The sequence below is a fragment of the Suricata suricatta genome, chromosome 2, assembly GCF_006229205.1.
Source record: "Suricata suricatta isolate VVHF042 chromosome 2, meerkat_22Aug2017_6uvM2_HiC, whole genome shotgun sequence".
NCBI lineage: Eukaryota > Metazoa > Chordata > Mammalia > Carnivora > Herpestidae > Suricata > Suricata suricatta.
In genome coordinates this window covers 97,246,124-97,261,357 of record NC_043701.1, presented here as the reverse complement: position 1 = coordinate 97,261,357, position 15,234 = coordinate 97,246,124, and the positions used below count along the sequence as shown (strand labels likewise).

Sequence of the window (15,234 nt, the reverse complement as noted above, 5' to 3'; positions counted from 1 at the left end):
CCTGCACTGGGCTCTGTGCTGACGCGGTGGAGCCTGCTTGGGATTCTGTCTCCCTCTCTCTCTCTGTCCCTCCCCTGCTTGCTCTCTCTCTCTCTCTCAAAAATAAACTTAAAAAAATGTGTGTTTACACTGATTACCCTACAGTTCAGGCCAAAAACCAAGAGCCCATTCACATATGGAGTGTTATCTACTGGTTTTATTAATAACTTAGTCTTATATTATTCACAGATAACACAAACATTTAAGAAAAGCTTCCAACAAGAAAAACAGAAAAATAAAATTCAAAGATAATATAGAAAATGCAGACAAGATAAACATGAAAGGCACTATAATGCTACTTCAGAATAAGGTATTACAGCCATGAAATAAGGAGTTAGAGAATAAGTAAAAGCTCACAGCAATTAAAAATAATAGCTGAAATAAAAGCAGTGATAGAATAGAAAAATTAAGGTTGTCTCCTGGAAGACAGATCAAAGAAGCAAAGATGGATAATCAGAGACAAGAAAAGATTAGAGACTCAAGTGTTGAGGAATTATAATACCAATTAACAGAGAAACGAGAAATCTGTGACTGAAAAGATAATGCCCAACATGATTACTAAAAAAAACCCAAAACCCAAAAAAACCCCAAAAAACCAAGTTACATTATCACGAACTTCCAAAACATTAGGGACATTAAAAAAAAAATTAAATGCTTACAAAGAGGAATAAAAAAATAAAAGGATCAGACTGGCATCAGATTTGTCAAAAATAACATTGGAAGCTAGTTAATAATCGAGAATGCCTTCAAAATTCTAACTGAAAATGATTTTCAACATAATTCTATGCCAAGTTTAACTATCCTTCAACATTTTATGGTAAAATAAATATAGGAGATTCATCAAGTCTCCAGATATTTACTAATGACATACTCTTTCTCAGGAACCTGTTAGGGGATACATTCTATTCAACATGGAGAATTAGAAAAGGGGAAGGCCTGGGGTCCTGGAAGGCAGTGGATCTAACAAAGGAGAGGAGTGAAAGGACATCCCAGGATGGCAGAGAAGGGAAGTTCCAGATAAGAAGTGTGCCTCAGAGTCAGAGTGCAAATAGTCCTTACTGGAACACGTAGAAGGAAGGCTCTACAAAGGATGTTTCCAAGAAAGAAAAGCAACAGATTGTTTAACTGTAGTATTTTATTTAGTAGTTATTTTACAGAGGGGATAGGACTTAGCCTAAAAGCCAAGAAAAACTAAGTAAATGAAAAAATATGGCAGTTACTGGCTCTGGCCCAAAAAGAAAAAAAAATCAATCACAGTACATTATTTTGTTGAGTAAAATAAAAAGGAAACACTAGAAACAAAGTGCCTGAAAGCTTTCATACACAAAAGGAGACCGGGCCTAAGAAATTTTTACCTTTTATCACACACATCCCTATAAAATAAGGGTTGGGGCTAAGTCTCTGTCAAGTAGACAACTAAGAACTCCAGTGGATTATTAATCTAAAAAAGCAAGGTCTTGGGGGACCTTGGTGGCTTAGGTCAGTTAAGCGTCTGACTTTTGGTTATGGCACAGTTCCTGGGTTCGAGCTTCGCACTGGACTCCATGTTCTCAGCTGGGAGCCCGCCTGGAATTCTCTCTCTCAAAATAAATAATTAAAAAAAAAAAAAGAATAAAAGATCTAAGTCTTGATGGAGTCTGATCCATTCTAAAGGGGTTTAAGCCCATGAGAAACTGGCTACAAGATCAGGTTATAGATGGATATTAAGGCAACTTACTTATCACCATCTTAAGGCATTCAGGATTGTCTTGAATAAGTGGTTCAGCTTGTACTGTTTTACTTAAGAAATTCTTTGATATAAGAGGAAACCTGACTTTAGCAAGGATATCAACCATAAATGGCTGGCGATTAGGTTCATCATATTTCAACCATCTGACAGCAGCATCATAAACCTAAGGGGGGAAAAACAGCACAGTAAAGTTCTTAGAAGGCAGGAACATTTCCAATTACCTGTTTACTCTCACACTGAAGGTTAGGGGAGGATCTCATAAAGATGCAACCACTTATTCCTACTATTTTATTCAGACATTTTCTTTCATTCCCAAACACTTGCCTGTACTTCAGAACAGTTTATACACTGCTCTAGTGATTCTTGTAGGTAATATATTTTTTAAAACTAATTACTGCTATATAATGTAATGACAGGAAGGATACTGAATTTATTATTTTTTTAAAAACAAATATAACTTCTTTTCAGAAGTAGCAATGATGTATATTTCTACTGAAATAAACCTAGTGGTCAATGATAGTGTCAATAGATGTCTCCTTGGTACCAGGGACACAGTTTAATTTCCTAAGAGGATGTCCATCCTAGGAGAACTGAAGTTCATTTATGATTTTATTTCAATATGTTACTCCTCAATTGTGAATTGATAGACTTATCTGCTTTCCAGAAACTTTACAACACAAGAATTATATATTTATAAAGATACATTACAGATTGTTTTCAAAATAGTACTACAACATTTATGTGTCCAAGTTTATCAACACAACCTGATTTATGAATCATTAGTTTTTTTGTTGTTATTGTTTTAAAGTAGGTTCCATGCCCAATGTCAGCTTGAGCTCATACCCATGAGATCAAGAGTCACATGTTCTAGTGACTGAGCCAGCTAGGTGCCCCACAAATCGCTACTTCAGATACACTGAAAATACACCTATTATTTCATAAACATAAGCAGCTGCCACATGTTTGAACTACTTAAATTAGTTAATTTTGGGTTGGTGTTAATGTCCTAAGTTCTGATTCCATATGAATTGATTTTTTACAGGAACTGGTCATATTTTAAAAATACTTTTAATTTTGGAACAGTTTTAGACTTACAGAAAAACTGCAAATATGGTACACAGAGTTCCCATATACCCTGCACCCAGTTGTTAAAATGTTAACAGTAGTATGATACTATTATCACAACTAATGATCCATTATTAAAGTCTGTATTTCCAAAAACACTTTAGTTTTTTGTCTATTTTTTTTTTCTCTGTCCCATAATCCCCTAAGGGATACCACATCATATTAATTCACTATGTCACCTTAGGGTCTTCTAGACTATGACAGTTTTGCAGAGTTTCCTGGTGTCTGATGCCTTTGACAGTTGTGAGTTCTGGTTACGTATTTTATGAAATGTCTCTCAATTTGGGTTTGTCTGATGTTTTTCTCATGACTGGACTAGGATTACAGTTTTTGGGAGGTAGACTATAAACTGGTACCATGCCAGTATTATATGAAGGGGGCATGATATCAACATGACTTACACTGACAGTATTAACCTATAAAGCAGTGCTCATCAGGTTTGACAATCTGTAGGTAGTGTTTGCCAAGTTTCTGTAGACTAGTTACTTTTTAATTCCCTTTCCATAATGCATATAATTCCGTTAATTTTGGTCAAAGGTCACAGATCTAAGATGTTTGTTTGTTTGTTTTTCCCTCGTCAGGTCTTCTGGGTCCAATCTGTCAACTTGTAGACTAATATAATACTCTTGGCCATGAAGACGACTGAACAAAAATGGCTCAGTGCTAAAGTAACTCAAAGCACATGATCTTACAGTACCTCTATTAGTTTCCTATTGCTGACATAACAAATTAAATCAAATACAGAGAAGGATGTGGGACCAAAACCAGGAATTAAACGAATGTCTGCATTTCAAAGTGTTAGTCTACCCAGCTCCCAAATGTCTGCACCCAGCTTGCACCTCCATCAGTTTGACAGTTCTGGAGGTTGAATCTAAAATGGGTCACAATGGGTCATCAATGGGTCATCAGGAAAGCCTGAAGCCTTTAGAGGAGAAAGTACCTCCTTGCCTTTTTCAGAATCTAGCAGCCTCCTGCATTCGTTGGCTTGTAGCCTCTTCTTCCATCCTCAAAGTTAGCAATAAGTGGCCAAGTCTCTCTCGCACTGCATCACACTGACTCTTCTGCCTCGATCTTCCACATTTAAGGACTCTTGAAATTACACTGGGCCCACTTGGATCATCTCTTCATCTCAAAGATTTTTAACCACATCTGCAAAGTCCCACTGCCATGTAAGGTAACATACTCACAGGTTCTAGCAATTAGGATGTGGATTCCTTGGGGGGAAGCACTGTTGTTCTTCCTACCATGGTGCCCAAGACCTTCATTTCTACCAAAAGGCCTATCTCTCAAAAGAGCAAGCCTTACAAGCACCCAAGGCTTACTTTTCCTAAAAGACTTTGGAATACTCTATTTAATGTAAAAAACACATTCTCTTCTACTACGATTCTTTCCCTTGTCCTGTATCAAAAACACAAAACATAAGAAATCAATAAGGGTATTTTACTAAGAAAAAAGTGAGAAGACAATTTAGTCACCTGATCCTCTGCTCTCACAGTCAGAGTGTCCTGGTTGAGGAGATGTGTAACTCGCTTGACATCAAGTTGCAGAAATTCATCAGTTTTGTAAACTTCAGTAAAATGCTGATGAATAAAGTCATCTGCAGTTGCTTTCAATTCAGGACAGTCCAGACACTCTGCTAGCACACTTATACCTACACATAGAAAAAAAACAAATGAATAGAAAATCACTTTAAAAAAATCCTCAAACATATATTGAAAACAAAGTAGGACTCCAAAAAATGAGGCTGAATGAATTTAACAAATCTGGATCTTCTTCTGTTCTACTGGTTTATTCCTATGCCAATACTATATCAAATTAAGTATGGCCAATATTGATACTTTGTAGGAAAAGTCCCTTCAATGTTTTTTCATATTTTTCTTGGCTACTGTTTGTCTCTTGCAAATAAATTTTAAAATAAGACTTTAACATTCTACTGTAAAAAATTCTGATATGATTTTACTTAGGATTGCACTGAATTTCTGGATTACTTTGGGGACTGTCCCACAACATGGAGGAGCTCCTCTCTAAGAAACATGATATGTATCTCTACTTAGATTTTTTATGATCTTCAATGTAATTACACAGCTTTCTTTATATAAACCTTATACATTTCCCATTCAGCCCTTTCCCAGCTCTTTTATTTTTTATTTGTTTGAGAGGGAAATGTCTCCCCCAATTGGTTATTAATGTTCTATATTAGGAACCTGTACTGTCCATGAGCTAAATCCAGCCCACAGCCAGCTGGTCTGTAGCTAAAAAACATTTTTCATGTTTTTAAAAGGTCATAAAAAAAAAAGTGTGGCAGAGGGAGAAGAAGTGACAAGGACCACATGTGACCTGTGCATGGCATATGAAGCCTAAAATATTTATCTGGCCTTTACAGAGAAAAATGTGCCAATCCCTCTTCTAAATAAATCCACCCATTATTGTGTGTGATTCTGTTGCAGGCCTCCCTTTAAAGTCAAAAGTTGAATTTTTTTCAGATCATTATCTTTTTGTTTCAACTCATGTTGTCTTAAGATAATGAGTTTTGACGCTTTCACATTTACACCATAGAGGGTCTCATAATTGATGCCTGCTAATGAACTCGTCAAATTAACTGCTATTTTCTAATACCAACCAACGTCATGGCATGCTAGATGCTCATGGAGAGCAGTCCGCTATAGCTGTGCATGTACGCCTCCCGCAGAGAGAGGGGGTCTTCACCAAGAACCAGTATTTGTTTACTAACTAATTCCTGGCAGTTGAATTTGTTGTAACTATGCAAGTCAATTAAATACCATGCTGTTCAATAAAATATGAATATGGAAAGAAAATAGGTGTTTCTAGGAAAACCGATTGTTAAGATTTCAGACAAACTTGAGAAAAGCTCAAATTAGGTATGACCAAGACAACTGGTAAGATCTGGAAAAACACAGCAAAATTCTAGGGAGATTCTATACTCAGACTAAGTTGTCAATTCATTTCAAGGAAACTAAAAATTTAAAAATATATATGTGTATTATTGGTATGATTTATGTAAGACAATGACATGGATCAGTACTAAAAAAAAAAAAAAAAAAAGGTATGGGCCTCACAAAGACTGGAAGATTGGTATACTTATGTCCTGCATTAAAAACCTTTACAGCAGAGACTCTCTTATTTTACCACTGTTTTAATGACATTTTAAAATTAGACTAATGTCTAATTTAACTAATGTTGTGATTATGCCTGTTAAGGAAGCTTTTACTGTTACCTTATTTTTCCTTGACTGATTGTACTAATGGAAATCTCCAGCACAAAGCTGAAGAGTAGCATGTTTCCATATAAAGAATATTTGCTATTGGTTTCAGACACTTACAGGGTTCCCATATACTTCTGTCCTACACATAAACAATCTCCTCCATTGTCAACATCTCACAACTGGGTGGTAAAGTATTACAATCATTGTCTCTTTTTAAAAATGTTTATTTTTGAGAGGGAGACAGACATGCAGAGAGCGAGTAGGGGAGGGGCAGAGAGGCAGACACAGAATCTGAAGCAAGCTCCAGTCTCTGAGCTGTCAGCACAGAGCCCGATGCGGGGCTTGTACTCATGAACCATGAGATCATGACCTGGGCCCAAATTGGATGTTTAACCCACTGAGCCACCCCGGTGCCCCATTAGTCATTGTTTCTAAGTGAAACTAAAATCACATGTGTGTGTGTGTGTGTGTGAATACACACATATGTTCTCTGTCCAATGCTGGCATCTCAATAATTCTACCCTTGTAGAATGAGCTGGAACTTTTCTATCCATGTCTACTGATTTACAACAATTTAAATAATAGAGAATTAATCTATTGCTTGAAAGCTTGGTAGAATTAACACATAAAACCATCAAACCTGCAGCATTTGTTGGGAACAAATCTTTACCTTTTCAACATTTCTATTTCTAGGTTTCAACCTTTAAAGATAATTTTGATTATTTGTCTTCTGTGTTCATCAATTGATGTTGTTTCTTTGACATTTATAATTCTGGGTTTTTGTTCTATGATCTTTCCTTCTGCATTAGACTTGTTAACTTATTTTATGCCATTTTTTGAAATAATTAGCTTTTGTTTCCCTGGCCAAATCTATGGTCTACTAGTGTTATTTTTCTATTTTAATATTTTGCTTTGAAAGATATTTTCTTCTACTTTCATTAGATGTTTAAAGATTTTTTCTCCGCCTACCTTTTTGAATAGAATACACAGTCAAGGAAAGATAAAAAATAAATGCATATATTTGGAAAATATTTTAAGACTACAAATTCTAAGAAATACTTTGGTCACTGGGGCACCTGGATAGGTTAAGCATTTGACTTCAGCTCAGGTCATGATCTCATTGTGTGTGCGTTTGAGCCCCTCACTGGACCCTCTGCTGTCAGTGTGGAGCCCACTTTGGATCTTCTGTGTCCCTCTTTCTCTGCCCTTCCTGCGTATGTGTTCTCTCTCAAAAATAAACATTAAAAAAAAATTTTTTTTAAGTAATACTTTGATTACATTCCAAGGGTCTTGGTTAGTTTATTCTGTACTTACTGTCATATACTTCTATTTGGCCTGTAAGTTCATTTTTAATACCTCTTTAAAAATATTTTTCTAAATAATTCCTCAATTAGATATGTAAATGTTCAGAATGGAGTGGGAGGAAATAGCTTCCCTTCTGAGGTGAGTTCACAACTTTATTGCACTGTAATTAGTGGATATAGACTGTCTCTTCTTTTTAGGTGCTCCAGATTGTGTGTGGCTGCTGATCAGTATTTGTAAACACTCCAGGGGGTGTCTGAAAACTGTATGTGTTCTCTGGCTACGGAGTAAAACACTGTGATATCCATCTAAACAAGTTAGTGTTGTTCAAATCCTCACACTTAATTTAAGTTTCATTTGAGATTTCTATGCAATTGTGTGTGTGAGCGTGCACATTAAACTTTTATTTTAAGTAAACTTCATGCCACACTTGGGACTTGAACTCACAACCCCGAGATCAGAGTTGCAAGCTTCACCAACTGAGCTGCGCCAGCCAGGCACCCCTTCTAGGCAATTCTATGAGATAATCAAAAGCTTTCAATAAATTCCTTTCCTGTTTAAACTAGCAAAGTCAGTGTGTAACCAAGGAAGCTGACCCAGCCCATTTCTATCTTGAGATCTTTACCTTTCTTTGCTTTAATACTTCCCCTAATACTTCTCTCAGAAGGCTACAGGTGGATTATATGTTGTTTTTGCAGTATCTCAAATAAACAATGTTTTTAAATATAATTCTTTTTTTCTCCCTCTACCATATGAATATCTAATACTATTGTCTTCTAACTTCCTGTTGCAGATAAAAAATTAATGTCATTCTGAGTCTCTTTCTTTTCTAAGTAACCTTTTATGTTATCTATTGGTGCAGGAAAAACCATCCCAAAACTTAGTGGCTCAAAGTAACAAAAATGTATTTCTTTCTTGCACTTCTATGGGCCCAAAAGTGGGTGGTTCTTTTGATCTGGGCTGGTTTAGCTAATCTCTGCAGTCAGCTGGATGCCCGGTGGGGCCGGGATGGTCTAGCTTGGCCTCATTCACATACCTGGTAACAGGCAAGCTGGTTTGGTGAAAGGGACACCAGGTTGTGTAGGTCATCTGTGCCCCAAATGGTCTCTAATCTTCTTTCCATGATGGCAGAAAAGTCCCCAGCAGCAAAGCAGGGCAAGCCCCAAAGCACATTTGTTTAAGCTTTTGTTCATGTCACATTTGCAAATGTCCCATGGGCTAAAGCAAGCCACATGGCCAAGCCTAGATGACAAGGGGAAAAAGACTCCACTTCTTGATGGAAGAGCTACAGTCATATATATATATAAAGAGGTAATACACACAAGGATGAAAAGAATTTGTGACCAATTTCTGGTAACCTATCATATCCTTTCTCTCTAAAAGCTTATCAATTCTTCTTTTTATATCGATTTTTAAAAATTAGGATATAATACATGCAACTAAAACTTACCATTAGTGATTTGATACATTCACCATGCTGTGTCAACATCACCACTATCTAGTGCCAGAGCTTTTTTATCACCTCAAATGGTTTTCTTGGGGCATCCAGGTGGCTCAGTTGGTTAAGTGTCCAACTTTTTATTTCGGCTCAGGTCATGATCTCACGGTTTGTGAGACTGAACCCCATGTCGGGCTCTGCACTGGCAGCACAGAACCTGCTTGGGACTCTCTACTCCTACCCCATTCATGCTTACTCTCTCAAAATAAACAAACATTAAAAAAAAAGTTCTCTCGATTTTGTAGGCAAAAAATATCACTAGGATATGTTTAGGAGAAGAAAATCTTTACTTCATCAGGTCTGGTACTTAGTATAACCTAGTGTGAGAGCTAAAGTATTTTAAAGCCCAAATAAGGGGCACATGGGTGGCTCAGCGGTTGAGTGCCTGACTTCAGCTCAGGTCATGATCTCATGGTTCATGGGTTCAAGCCCCACGTCAGGCTCTGACAGCTTGGAGCCTGGAGCCTGCTTTGGTTTCTGGCTCTCCCTTTCTCTCTGCTCATGCTCTGTCTCTCTCTCAAAAATAAACAAATATTAAAAAAATTTTTTTTGAAAATAATAAAGCCCAAAAAAGTTTTATGATTTCTTTGATATGCTTTTCCTCCACATATTCCCTCTGGAATTCCTACTTCATACCAGTGTCCCTGTATCTTTTATGTTTTTATTAATCATTTCTTTGCATTTTTGTGTTTGTTATCATAAGGCAGTTTTTTCTGCTTTATTTTCTTTAGTTTGATTTTTAGGAATATCCATTCTGTTTTTCAATTCAATTAAATTTTAAGGAACATCATGGCTTTTTTTTTCTATTTTAAGGTCTCCTCCATTTCTTAAATGAAAACTGTCTACAGAAGGCATTATTTTGGCTGTTTAGCTTGATTTCTGTCCCTCAAACTAGCGGGTTTCCTTTAACCTGGTATGATCTTTGCCCAATTCTGTCAGGTGCTATGAGTGCCATTAGCATTCAGCTAGCTGGGATCTTCTGGGTAGCAGAGAATTGATAAGCAGTAAAAACAAAGACAGGACTTCTCTAATCAGCTCACAGGGAGAGCCACCTCAGGGCTACAAAGAATGCCGCCTAAAGCCACCGTACCCTAGGCTACTGAGACTAGTTGCACTTGGCTCAGCTGGCTGGGCCACTATCTTTGGCCCAGGCTCAGTCAGAGAATCAGGCTCCCTCCTAGGCTGCTATGCCATCCTTTCTCTCAGCTTTGAAAACAATGACCCAGAAGGCATCCAGAAGCAACACTCCCAAGTGGTCTCCTCAGAAGCCCAAAGCCTGTGATGTGACTAGCACAAACTTGCTCCAGGTTCCACCATATCCACTCCATATTCTGGCATTTTTCTTTCTAGTTGAATTGCCTGGTTGGAAATTTAGAGTGCTAGGGAGTTAGGGAAAAATATAAGCCCTCATCTTCCAAAAACTCTTCTGAATTCTTTTTATAATAAATTTTGTGAGACTACATATTTATATAAGGGATATAAGTAAAATCATAGGAATATAAACCTTATTGATAAATGGAGCCCCAAACTATGGCCCAAGGAAAAAGAGGGACTCATTCCAGAGTATTTCTGCTGCACAGATGAGATTAGACACTGGCCTTTTATTTTCTAATATATGGGTCTTTTACTTTGTGACCCACAGCTACCTTTAAAACAAATTCCATCAGTATATTCACCTGCACAGCTATTTCCTGTCCTGTTCCATTTGGTCCATTTCCTTTTCTGGATATCAGACACAAACTCATCATACCCTTCCCCTCTGCCTGCCTTTTAACCCTCCCTAAAATTTATCCTGCTTCCTATTTACCTGCCTGCTAAGATCTTTTGCTCTGCATTCACAGTAAGGGTGTGTGACAGATTCTGTAATGAACTGTCCAATGGGAGGGGAGCCTAAAAACAGAGAACAGAGAAGGCTTGCAAACCTCTCATGTATCTCTAGGAGTCCTTTGTCCAGCTGTTGGCTTGTTATCAGCAATCCCTCTTCTCTGGTGCGTCAAAAATCATTACATTGGCTGGATTCTCAAGCCTCTCAATTGCCCTTGATTCGGCTTCCCCTCCTCTCTGCTTTCCTAGGATTCCTACCCTGATTCTCTTCCCCTCTGAATCACAGCAAGGGTAGGGAAATATACTTACAAAGATCTGGATGTTCATTTATGTGCTCCTAAAGATTATTTCACAGTGAAAGCATACCATATCACACCCTGGAAAACTCTGATCAACTATTTCCGCTTTTTCTGACATGAAATATAAAATACTTTATTAATGGTTTTAAAATAGAGTGCTGAGGCACCTGGGTGGCTCAGTTGGTTGTCCGACAATTGGTTTCAGCACAGGTCATGATCTCATGGTTTGTAAGTCTGAGCCTGCAATGGGCTCTGCGCTGACAGTGTGGAACCTGCTTGGGAATTCTCTCTGCCCCTTTCCAGCTTGCAATTGACCTCTCTCTCTCTCTCAAAAATAAGTAAATAAAAACGTAATAGAGGCACCTGGGTGGCTTAGTCGGTTAAGCAGCTGACTTCGGCTCAGGTCATGATCTCACAGTTCTTGGGTTTGAGCCCCACATCAGGCTCTCTGCTGACAGCTCGAAGCCTTGTGCCTGCTTCTGATTCTGTGTCTTCCTCTCTCTCTGACCTTCCCCCACTCACAATGTGTGTCTCTCTCACAAAATAAACAAACATTAAAAAATTTTTTAAAAACACTTAATAAGATAAAATAGAGTGCTAGAGCAGTCTATTAGTGTCTTAACTTATAGTCTAGGATTTGTAAGTGTTCTAGTATACAATAACAATGTGGAGAGGCAACATGGGATAGTGGTTAAGAACAAGATTACCTGAATTCCAACTCCAGCTCCTCTACATACTAACTATAAGACCTCAGGTAATACACACAACCTCTTTTGTCATCTGTGACACCAGAGGAATCATAAGTACTGCAACTAAAGTAAACATTCATGTTTATGATATACCACATCACCACCAGAAGCAATCCTTACTTTCTGTTCTAATTCACAAAAACTCATTGTTAAAGCTATTTCATATTTTGAAAAATGTAACGGCTCGTTGCTTCCTAGGTTAATAGGCATCTCCATAAGTTTTCTTAAAATGTATTTGAAGCCAAAACATGGAAAGAGCCTAAATGCCCATCACCTGATGAGTGGATCAAGAAGATGTGGTATATATACACAATGGAGTACTACATGGCAATGAGAAAGAATGAAATATGGCCATTTGTAGGAAAGTGGATGGACCTTGAGGGTGTCATGCTAAGCGAAATAAGTCAGGCAAGAAGGACAGATACCATATGTTTGCACTCATAGGTCTAACAGGAGAACAGGAGAAACCTAATGGAGGACCAGGGGGAGGGGAAGAGGGAAAGAGAGTTGGGGAGAGAGAGGGATGCAAAACTTGAGAGACTACTGAATACTGAAAAAGAACTGAGGGTTGAAGGGGAAGGGGGAGGGGGAAAAGAGGTGGTGGTGATGGAGGGGGGCACTTATGGGGAAGAGCACTGGGTGTTGTGTGGAAACCAATTTGACAATAAACTATTTAAAAAAAATTTTTTTTAATGTATTTTAAGTGTATTTTCTAGTGAACAGTGTCTTTAAAATTAAATGAGGACACTTAGAATGACATTTTTTTCTTTATTAAAATACACATTAAAGTTTGTTTTGGTTTTTATTTTAAATAGGAATACGATTTCTTACCAAGACAATTTGAAGCATCAACTTGTTCTTTCAAAAAATCAACACACATTTTCTTCACAGGTTCAATCTGGTACTGGTTTGCTGCATCTAACAAAGACTGAACATTGTTGCTATTCACAGAAATCCTGCAAAGAAGTTAAAATGCATTTAATTTCCTATAATTTTTTATTATTCAAATAATGCTACTATAAATTATAGCTTACTAGCTCCCGAAATTAAACACAAAATTAAACTTTTCAGTCCTTGCTTGGTATAGCATAAGCTCCTCAAACTTCCCCATGCTTGTGGTTTTTCCTGTTAAAGAATATGGAGCACATCAATTTGTCTACCACTCTGCCATGGTAGATCCCAACCTTACGTCTCCACAACAGAAATGATCCTTCTTAACTTACCTAGCAGTATAAGCAAATTCCACAAGTTGTTCAATAATGTCAGGTTCAGCATCTTTGAGTTCAACTTCAAAGGACTTTGATTCAAGCATGTTAGCTAAAATGAAGAGAAGAAATATAAATGACATGACTACTATCACCAGATTAACTGAGGACCAGATCACTCTAGGCCATGTTAAATTTGGAGAAGAAGAACTGGACAGAGATCTCTCTTAACAAATATCCCAGAAAGCCCCAAATTCCTCCATACTTGAGACTAGACCTCACCTAGAAACTCTATCTCCATCAATAAAGACTTTGGCCTATAGGGCTAATGAAAGGACATTATCACTTTTCATCTCTTCACTCTTTTATGGCCTAATTTCTCAAGCGCTTTAAAAACCAGAAAGATATTTTCTTCTTTTTAAAAAAAAAAAAAATTAAGTTTATTTATTTTGAGAGAGAGCGAGCGAGCAAGAGCGAGCACAAGCAGGGGCAGAGAGAGAAGGAGAGACAGAATCCCAAGCAGGCTCTGCACCAATAGCACAGAGCCTGATGTGGGGCTCAAACTCACAAACTTTGAGATCATGACATGAGCTGAGTTTAAGAGTCAGATGCTTAACTGACTGACTCACTCAGGCACCCCTCTTTTTTTTTCTTAAGTTTATTTATTTTGAGAGAGACAAAGACAGTGTGAATGGCAGAGGAGCGGGGAGAGAGAGGGAGAGAGAGAGAATTCCAAGCAGGCTTCTTACAGTCAGCATAGAGCCCCATGTGGGGCTTGAACTCATGAAACCTCGAGATCATGACCTAAACTGAAACTGAGTTGGATGCTTAACTGCCTGAGCTACCCAGGTGCTGGGAAGATATTTTAATTTAGACTCCACCTCATTCTTAGGGAAAAAATAATGTTTTACTTTAAGATACTTACTTGTGAACATTAAGTTAAAAAAATGACTGGCTGCTGCAAGGACAACTCGATGAGCAGGTATCTTTCTTTCTTGGACCATAAGGATCACATCACACAATGTTTTCTAGTCAAGAGAAAAATAAATGAAATTAAAAGGGGCTCACTGGGCCTAGCTTTAGCACACATATTAAAACTGGTGCTTGCCAAATATTTTATCTCTATTTTCTGTTCAAATCCAGTCTTTTTTCAGCACAGCATCTGTTTATAAGACCTATTTAGGAAGACCTTATAGAGTTGCTATCATGATTTGCTGTATCAAATGTGGTATTGGGTTCCCCAGCAGTAAAAGGGTGGGGGGGAGAAAAGATCTTTACATCAGAAAAGAAGGATTCTACTAACCTGTTAGGGAAACCATCTTCTTTTTCTGACACAAATTCTTAAGGTATTTCTCATACTGAAATTATATGAGTACACTACATGACATAGGAGCAAATGTCCTTGATGGGTTTCTCAAACAGAGCAGTCTGGGTTTTTACAGTTCTCTGTTTGTGATAAGATGCAGTGTGCACACTGTATTTCCCAAGAAAGTAGTCTACACAGAAGCAACTCAGAACATACAGGGTGGGCAAACCAAGTGACCATTCAGCACTCCTTCCTTAAGTAACACTTTTCTCAAATGCACTTCTGACAGGAGTTGGATACCAACCACTTTTAAATTGTGATTTCTGACCAAGGCCAAAATGGTATCACTCTAGATTGCTGAAAGAAGGCAGAATTAGATTACGTACTTACAATGCTGAAGAAATGAAATATTAAAAAAAATTTAAGGTTTATTGGAACCTTTAGACATGAAATTCAAGGAAAACAAACACCTTTTTTGTCAAACAAAATTTCACTTTCTTAATGCAATTAAAGATATAACCTACAGGTTAGTCTCTGAGAAAATCTGATGCTTGTAATATGTTAAGTACTCTCTTAGACACTGGGGATATGAGGAAGATGATGTTATCAGAGTAAAAGAAAATCTATCACAAATCTAAATGTTGGGTTAGTAGTTCAGAGGATGCAGCATTTTGTAAATTTTAAATACTTACTAAAACTATTAGTACAGTTTCTGCTAGATAAGTCACCATATTCTACTTTATTACTCCATGAATAAAAACCCAAATGAGATGGTAATGCTTAGAACAAGAAAAGAAATGGGCTTTATTTGTATTTTACAGTTGGGTAAGAGATGAACAAAATTTCACTTTTAGAGCTAAGTGAAGATTTTTTAAATAAGACCTATGGGTTGCTGCTTAGAAATTATATCCAGATTACTTATAGTTAAAGCCATT

At 37.4% G+C, this 15,234-nt stretch overlaps 1 protein-coding gene across 2 annotated transcripts in view; it reads right to left on the bottom strand.

Annotated features, from left to right (window-relative positions):
• Window positions 1–15,234, bottom strand: part of KLHL7 (kelch like family member 7) — a 51,338-nt gene that overhangs the window by 24,389 nt on the left and 11,715 nt on the right. For both annotated transcript variants that reach the window (XM_029929967.1, XM_029929974.1), the window contains exons 2-6: window positions 13,919–14,021; window positions 13,012–13,105; window positions 12,620–12,744; window positions 4,369–4,544; window positions 1,757–1,931 (exon numbers count right to left, since the gene is read on the bottom strand). In XM_029929967.1, the coding sequence (XP_029785827.1) occupies window positions 1,757–1,931; window positions 4,369–4,544; window positions 12,620–12,744; window positions 13,012–13,105; window positions 13,919–13,997 (649 nt within the window). In that variant the 5' untranslated portion in view covers window positions 13,998–14,021. The remainder of the gene's footprint in view (window positions 1–1,756; window positions 1,932–4,368; window positions 4,545–12,619; window positions 12,745–13,011; window positions 13,106–13,918; window positions 14,022–15,234) is intronic.